The sequence below is a fragment of the Parasteatoda tepidariorum genome, chromosome 4 (assembly GCF_982258835.1).
Source record: "Parasteatoda tepidariorum strain Cologne lab strain chromosome 4, Ptep-v5.0, whole genome shotgun sequence".
NCBI classification, from domain to species: Eukaryota; Metazoa; Arthropoda; class Arachnida; order Araneae; family Theridiidae; genus Parasteatoda; species Parasteatoda tepidariorum.
Genome location: NC_141758.1, coordinates 19,954,073 through 19,961,487, shown reverse-complemented (window position 1 = coordinate 19,961,487; position 7,415 = coordinate 19,954,073). Strand labels below are relative to the sequence as shown.

The window sequence follows — 7,415 nt, the reverse complement described above, 5'->3', positions numbered from 1 at the left end:
CAGGTGGTTCCAATGAGTTCAAAAATTCTGTCGGATAGTTGACAACTTAATCTATTTCCATGACAGCGTCGATAGACTTGTAAATTTCCAGAGCACCAGGTAATTTCATTAAAAGTTTGTTATTTATCACGTTAACAATATAATTTGTTGGAGAAATGATAGCTCTTTCACATAGCCATTGAGGGTTGCAGTAATTTTCATGAATATTAGGAAAAACCATTTCTTTGAGTTCGTCGGTTGTGGCAACATGAATTCCAATATTTTCCACATCTATAAGCCCTTCTTCATCGCCACTAATATCACCATTTCCAAGTCTTAGAAGATTGTTGGCAAATTCCTGTGCAAAGACTTGTCCTGTTAAAGGAACTCGCATATTTGTTTTCAGCCGCAGTCTTTGAACATTTGCCCAAATGTAAGATGACTTTATACATGCATGTATTTCATCTGCCTTTGTCCCACGTTGTATTACAGGAAGTGCTTGTCGAAAATCACCAGATAAAACTAAAGTTACACCTCCCATACACTTGTTGTTTTTTAAAAGGTCTTGCATAGTGATATCCAGGGCTTCTAAAGCAGCTTTATGTGACATAGTGCACTCATCCCAAACTATTAGTTTACATCTTCTAAGAACATCAGCTTTGTGTGAGCTTCTGGAAATATTGCAGGTAGGATGCTCGACGGTTGATAAATTTAAAGGTAATTTAAACACTGAATGAGCTGTTCGTCCACCAGACAAAAGAGCTGCAGCAATACCAGAGGATGCAACAGTAAGTGCAATCTTATTTCTTTGTCTCACTTTTGCTAAAATCAGATTTATGAGATAAGTTTTTCCTGTTCCACCAGGTGCATCCACAAAAAATATTCCACCGACGTCATTAAACTCAGCAAATAAGATTTTTTCCAAAGCTTCCTTCTGGTCTTGAACCAGATTTGGCTCATTCGAATCAATGTATGATGTCATTTCATCTGTATTGTAATTTGTTTCCCTAAAAATTTCTCTGTTTAAGTCAATGGTTCTGTTTGTTGTGTCAAAGGAAGTCTATAAGTTTTTAAACCAGAACCACCCAATTCTTTGACCTTGTTTTCAAGAAGAATTAATGCCTGATTGAAGATGGCATCATCATAATTTAAATCCATGTCAGTACTTCTAATCCTGGCTTGGTGCAAAACATCTTCAGCCATACTTTCTCTTTGTAAATTCCACAATTCCAGAGGGTTTGCAATAGAACATGTTTGCAACAAATAAATTACGCAGTATTTCAGGTGATCGAACAACAACAGCTTCTTCTAACGTGCTTTTCCAATGCGAGTCATCTTCAAGAAGTCCTCTTACCTGGCAAGCCTGCTTAAATGTTTCGCATTTTATTTTTCCAAAAATCTTTAAGTCATTGAAAGATGTAGGTCCGTGCACCTCATGAAGCAGTAGTCGAAGATGAAAACATTCGGAATTGTTAGGATGAATAGTGTAGACGCGACCAAGTGCATCACTTGATTTAATTCCTGGGTCTTCAGATACTATCTGACCAGATTTCCGCCGAACCCACTTTTTGCTGCTTGCAGACCATGTATAGTACTTCGGCAACTGATTATACAACAAAGTGCGAGCAAAATCATCGTTTTGACATAAGCTAAAAAAAGAAGTAAGTGTTGTGGCTGGTGGAGCTTGAGCTCTTTAACATGCATTTTCTGTTGTGAAGTAAACTCGCTGGCCATTCTCTAAGTGTACACTTAAATGAACAACTGTTGGATGCCTTTCATGTATAGGTAAACCCAAAATACACAACACTGCCTCGTTGCTACTGATGTATCGTCCTATTTCATAATGCTGTACTAGATCATGCACACTTTCGCCGTTGGCAATGTTAAATACAGCCATATCAGATCCTTTGTTTACATATTCGCAAACATATTTTATAGATTTTATCGAATTACAAAACTCCACATTAATATGAGCATTAAAAGTTTTTAACAACAATGGACAAAAACGAACTATACTAGAATGCAAAGTTTCTTGACAATGACGTCACGGCTGGCGGAGGAAGAAGGAGAAATAAGTTCAGCCGTAGGGTTGTAAGGAGCAGGATCGAAATGACGTCACACTCTTCCAGCTTCCAATTTGGCGCAATAATCGGATTAAGCATTTTGTTTGGCACTTTGATTGTTAGAAAATCATTGGTCAAATTATCAGAAACACTTATAATAAATTTAAAGATTCATTTTATGTAATCATAATTAAGTAATCTAGTATAATAAATATATGTAAACTTTATATTCTGAAATTTTATAAATTAAAAAATATAGAATTTTAATATATTCGATTTATGAGTTTGTTATTTTAATTTTTACATAATTTTATATATTTAAAAATTTAATTTTTAACAAATTATTTCAAAACAATACTCAAATGTTTGAATAAATAAATCTGATATTATTGTGTAATTTTTTTTCAATTGATCAATATTTTTCTCAACCTAAATATCAGGGTGTCAATGATTTAAATAAATTGATTTAAAAAAAAATATTTGATTTATATCACTTTTAAAAAAATCTCAATTTCAAGTACTTTTTAAATAAAATCGCAATTTCAATTATTTATTTAAAAAAAATCATTTTTTAAATATTTATTTAAACTCCCAACAGTCAATCATTTTCTTCAGCCTTTCAACAGTATTTTTACACCACAACCTTTCTTTATATTTACATTAGAATATTCTATTCTTATTTGACCATTTCATTTTTGTATACTCAGTCTCTTAAATTTCCCCTTTACATTGTTACTGTTCTATTACACTTTAGAAAAGTATACTTAATTTTTTTAAAGCTAAATAGTACCTATTTTTACTTTTAAATGTGTCCACTTGAAACAAAATATACTTAAAGGAATTATTTTTTTCGATAGTTTTTTTTTACAGATTAATACTATTAAAGACAAGTTATTTACTAGTTCTTTTTATTGTGTTTTTAGTTGTTAAACTTAGTAGTTAGTTGTTTAGCTTAGTAGGTATTAAGGATGACACACTGCAAGATTTATTCCTTAAAAATAAAAAATTAATTCATGTTTCATTTATGATGACATACACATAACTTCATCAGTACTGGTGTCTCCTTCGGAAGCAGTCTCAGTTGATTCAGGATCAACATTAATAACCAAACTTTCAACGGTAAAATCACACATTCCGTCAAATTCCCACATTAGTTCTTCCTCTTTAATAACATGGCTAACACAGTTCTTCCATGTTTCAGTATAAATGTTTTGAATTGCTTCTTTCGTGATCTGTTTCACTTCATTCTCTTTAAATGTTTTATTTTCGGCTGCAACTTTACCTTTCACAATACTCCAAATATGTTCAATTGGATTAAGTTCACAGTGGTAAGGTGGCAGTCTCAAAACAGTATGCCCTTGAAGCTCGGCTAGTCTATCAACCCGATAGCCCTCATATTTGTTACGGACATTAGACACGAGGAGCAGAAGTTCAGCTTTTAGCATGTCAAAGCTCCAGGAAATGTTTTTCGATGTCAGCCATTGTCGAATGTCATCCTTTTTGGTGGAAGAGTTAGGAATGTTTTCCACAAAAACACTGTGGTATGATGCATTGTCCATCACAATAATGCTATTGGCAGCAAGGTTGGGGAGTAACTTATTTTGAAACCAATTTTCATAGTAATCACCATTCATTTCTTCATGGTAATCACCTTTACCTTTTTTTTCCTTTAAAGATATCTTCAGCTTCCTTGACAAAACCATTCTCACCTCCAGCATGGGTAATGATCAACCTGGATCCTTTTCCGGAAGGCGCTTTTAGTCCAGTTGAGAGGCCTGACATAAATGCATCTTTCGGTCTCTTTATAAATGTGTCTTGCTTCTTTTGTGTGACCAAAATTCACCCAGGTTTCATCGGTGTAAATTATGTTCCTTCCTTCATTTCGGTACCGACGAATTTGTCTTAAAAATTGACGTCGCCACACTTGTATATCTTCCCTTTCTATCAGCACTGAATTGCGGGATCGCTTCTTATACACAAATCCTAAATCGAGCATTAGCCTCCTGGTTGTGTCAACAGTCAAGTTCGGAAGGTCAGAATCCTCATTGATTACTTTCATAACTTTAGCCACGGTTGGAACTTCATTTCTTTTAAAAAACAAGTGCACCTTCCGACGAATGACACACAAAGTAAAGTCATCAAACTTTTGTAGTCTAGTTCCTTTGCATTTTCTTGCAGGTCTTTCTTTTCCCAGGAGTGGAAAATGAGCCATTAACGCCATATTTTTTTTGCATCCGTGAGATGCTGCTGGTAGATACGCCAGTTAAGTCCGAAGTTTTACACAGCACATCATTCATAGAATCGCTGGGATTCCCTTCTCGCAATTTATGAAATACATTCATAACAATTGTCTTTTCAGAGCTTTTCAAAGCGCTGCCTTTCTTGTGGATTTGAAAGACGTAGTTCAACTTAGGAGTAGATTCCATTATACTAATAATAACGAAATTAACGAATAGGTAGAATAATAACGCTATATTAGCTTTTAAAAAAACCTGGTTTCTCAAACGATAAAAAATAAACTACACCACAGCAAAAGATTAAAGATAATATGCAATAAAGCGGGCGCGAAATTACACGCCAAAAGCTCTCCCTAAAAGCGCTTTGGCGGGATCTGTTGATCGTGAGCTCTCATTGGCTAATGCCTTCAATTCTAAATAAAGATACCATTCCGCGATGCGCCGTTCGTAAATTTGAAAATATATAAAATTTTAAGAAAATTATAGCAAATTAACGCTATATATGTGTGGGTTAAGATAACTTATCATATTTCTATTGTGAAATGCGTAATTTACCTCGAAATAGAGACATCGCGCCGGGAACTATTTTCTTCGTTTGCCCTCAGCATATTTCTCCATTGTCAAGAAACATTGCAGTTTAGTATACCCATCTATTATCAATAACAATATCAGAACTCCGTACTTTTTTAACTGTCGTATAACCGCCATCCTTTGGACTCTGTCGACGATACAGGGGATATCCATCTTCCCCTGTTTGTGTTTCTTTCAAAAAACTTCGAGGGTACCTCTTTGTACATTTTCCATCTTTCATGCAAGGAGACTGTTGATTCAGGATCCCACAAGGGCCATATATCATTTGTGTCTTAATAACATCATGCAAAACTGGATTAATTTCTGGATCTGCTATTTCTGCACTTATTACATTATCTATGCTATGAACATGGATTTTTTCATACAGCCAAATTAAAATATGAGTATGTGGAAGACCACGTTTTTGCCACTCTATTGTGTACATAAAACATTGAACAGAGACAAATACTTTTCTTTTGTTGATGAGAATCATAAGAGCTTTTAGTTTAAGATGGAAAACTCTTGCTAGCAAATCATGTCGATCGTGACTTCTCTGCCTAGGCATTACTTCATTGGTAACCTCCTGCCACTGTGGATTACAGGTAAATGTAATAAACAAATCAGGCTTCCCGTAATTTCTAACATATGTCATCGCATCTTGAGTTCGTTCATGCATGTAGCGTAGACCACCAGTAAATGTAGAAGGTAAAATTACCATTTTACCAATATCATTAACACTCCCGTCTCTGTTTAGGGCATCCTTGAGATGAACATACTCTTTAACACGTAATTTCTTCTGGTTCAAGAGTACAAACCTCAGTCGCTCAGATTCAATTTTTGCGAACATGTCCACAATAAATTGATTAAAAATTCTCCTGCATCTTAAAATAATATTGAAATTTGCTGCTCGAAACATAATTCGATAGGCATAAAAATCCATGGCTGAAATTTTCTTATAAGCCGGGCAGTAGTTAGGATTACTTGCCTTAGTTCAAAATGGTAGCCGTCTTCACCTTGCCAGAACATCAAAGGATACTGCAATGCATCATATGCTCGGTGTGTTTCTGCAATTTTTTTAATTTCATTACTTTTTAATTCCAATACTATATCTTTGCTACTGTATACATCACCTGCAAGAATAACTGCCATCTCCGATGTATTTGGAGCATTAAATCGTCTTTCATGCTGACCGACAGGTGTTTTATCTGCCTGAATTATAACTTTTAATTCAGGATTCATTTTCTCCATGGCCAACTTAAGACTTCTCACGTAATTATTGTGTTCATGCAACATTTCTTGCAAACTTGAAACAAATGCTTGTTTTGCTTGCAAAACATTCCTGCAACGTTGTTCGGATTGCTTTTCCTGATCACCTACAAAGTATAATTGAGGAAATTTCGGCTTATCAACTATGTGTGGTTGTAAACTTCCTATTCTGAGGTACACTTGTCCCTTAACTTTAAAAGTAGGCATAAAGCCTTGTTCCTGAATTTCACTCCCATATCCAAATGATGTCATCTGAAAGCATGAATTGTATCTTCTAATGTTACTTTGAAAATGTACTGTTTCAATTGAAGAATCTGTTAACAATGCCAGTAGAGGTTCAGGAGGTGTTTGAAGTTCACAGAGCTTAATTTTTCCATTGCTACAACACATACTTGGTGTTTCACCTTTCCATTTTAATGCCTGGGGAAAAATGCATTCTGTTGCCATTCCACCAATTTTTATCAATGAATCTGATGCATAACATAAAGATGGGTTGTACAGTCCGCAAAAAAAAAACGAATCACCCTGAATAACTTTCGTTCTAATGATCGGATTTTCACGAACTAAGTGTCAATCTTAATGGTTCCAGGGGGTGACCTCAAATATGCTAATTAATTAGTGCTAACTATTAATTAATATACTAAATCAGACACAAAAACGTACTATTTCTGAATAAACATATAATTTTTTTACATATTTGGAATCTAGACACTTGAATTAGGGGGGGGGGGTAGACAAAATTTAAAAAAAATTGGATCGTAAATTGGGTCGCAATAAAGGTTTATATATTTGGCGATAGTCCAGAAAACCGCCAAAAAAAGTCGCCTGCGCAAATGAATATTTTAAAATAACCCATTGACTAATTCAATAGAGGAACGCTTAATTTTACTAGGTTGCTAGGCAACCATGCTATGACTGTAAAAAATTTGAAATAATGTTTTGTGATTGCTCAGAGAGGTTTAATTCATTCTTAATAGAAAATATCTCGAAGTTTCTAGGCAATAGACAATTTTTAAGCTGATTTCTGTCTAAAAAGCAAAAACAAATATATAATTAGTAGTTCTGCGATATAGAGGACACCTAAAATTCAGTTAAATGTTGTATGAATAGTTCCTATAAAAATTTTATTTCAAAATGCAAATTCAATTGCTAAATTTATTTAAAGAATTATAATAATAATTTATTAATTATTTATCGTTATAAATGTAGTGATTAGTTATTACATCATACCTTAGACACCTTAATGAGCTATGTTTACTGACTAAATATAATAATAAAAGCTTGAATAATAATAATAAAA

General features: G+C 34.1%; 2 protein-coding genes and 1 non-coding gene across 3 annotated transcripts; all 3 read right to left on the bottom strand.

Annotated features, from left to right (window-relative positions):
- Positions 1–1,174: 1,174 nt before the first annotated feature.
- On the bottom strand, positions 1,175–1,876 carry LOC139425739 (uncharacterized). Its single transcript, XM_071181683.1, has 2 exons — positions 1,707–1,876; positions 1,175–1,628 (listed from the first exon to the last, which is right to left on the bottom strand). Exons 1-2 carry the CDS (start codon positions 1,874–1,876, stop codon positions 1,175–1,177), a joined length of 624 nt encoding a protein of 207 aa, XP_071037784.1.
- A 1,188-nt stretch (positions 1,877–3,064) lies between these two features.
- On the bottom strand, positions 3,065–3,745 carry LOC107448895 (uncharacterized). Its single transcript, XR_006227013.3, has one exon. It is a non-coding gene; the product is annotated as an uncharacterized LOC107448895 (transcript).
- Positions 3,746–4,916: 1,171 nt separating this feature from the next.
- LOC107448554 (uncharacterized) lies at positions 4,917–5,696 on the bottom strand. Its single transcript, XM_016063800.2, has one exon. The coding sequence runs from the start codon at positions 5,694–5,696 to the stop codon at positions 4,917–4,919; it is 780 nt and encodes a 259-aa protein (XP_015919286.2).
- Positions 5,697–7,415: the final 1,719 nt, after the last annotated feature.

Coding starts and splice junctions, on each gene's coding strand:
- LOC139425739 (XM_071181683.1), bottom strand. CDS start 1,876: ATGGCTGTATTTAACATTGCCAACGGCGAAAGTGTGCATGATCTAGTA. Junction 1,629..1,706: donor GTACACTTAGAGAATGGCCA/GCGAGTTTACTT, acceptor TTCTTTTTTTAG/CTTATGTCAAAACGATGATT.
- LOC107448554 (XM_016063800.2), bottom strand. CDS start 5,696: ATGTTCGCAAAAATTGAATCTGAGCGACTGAGGTTTGTACTCTTGAAC.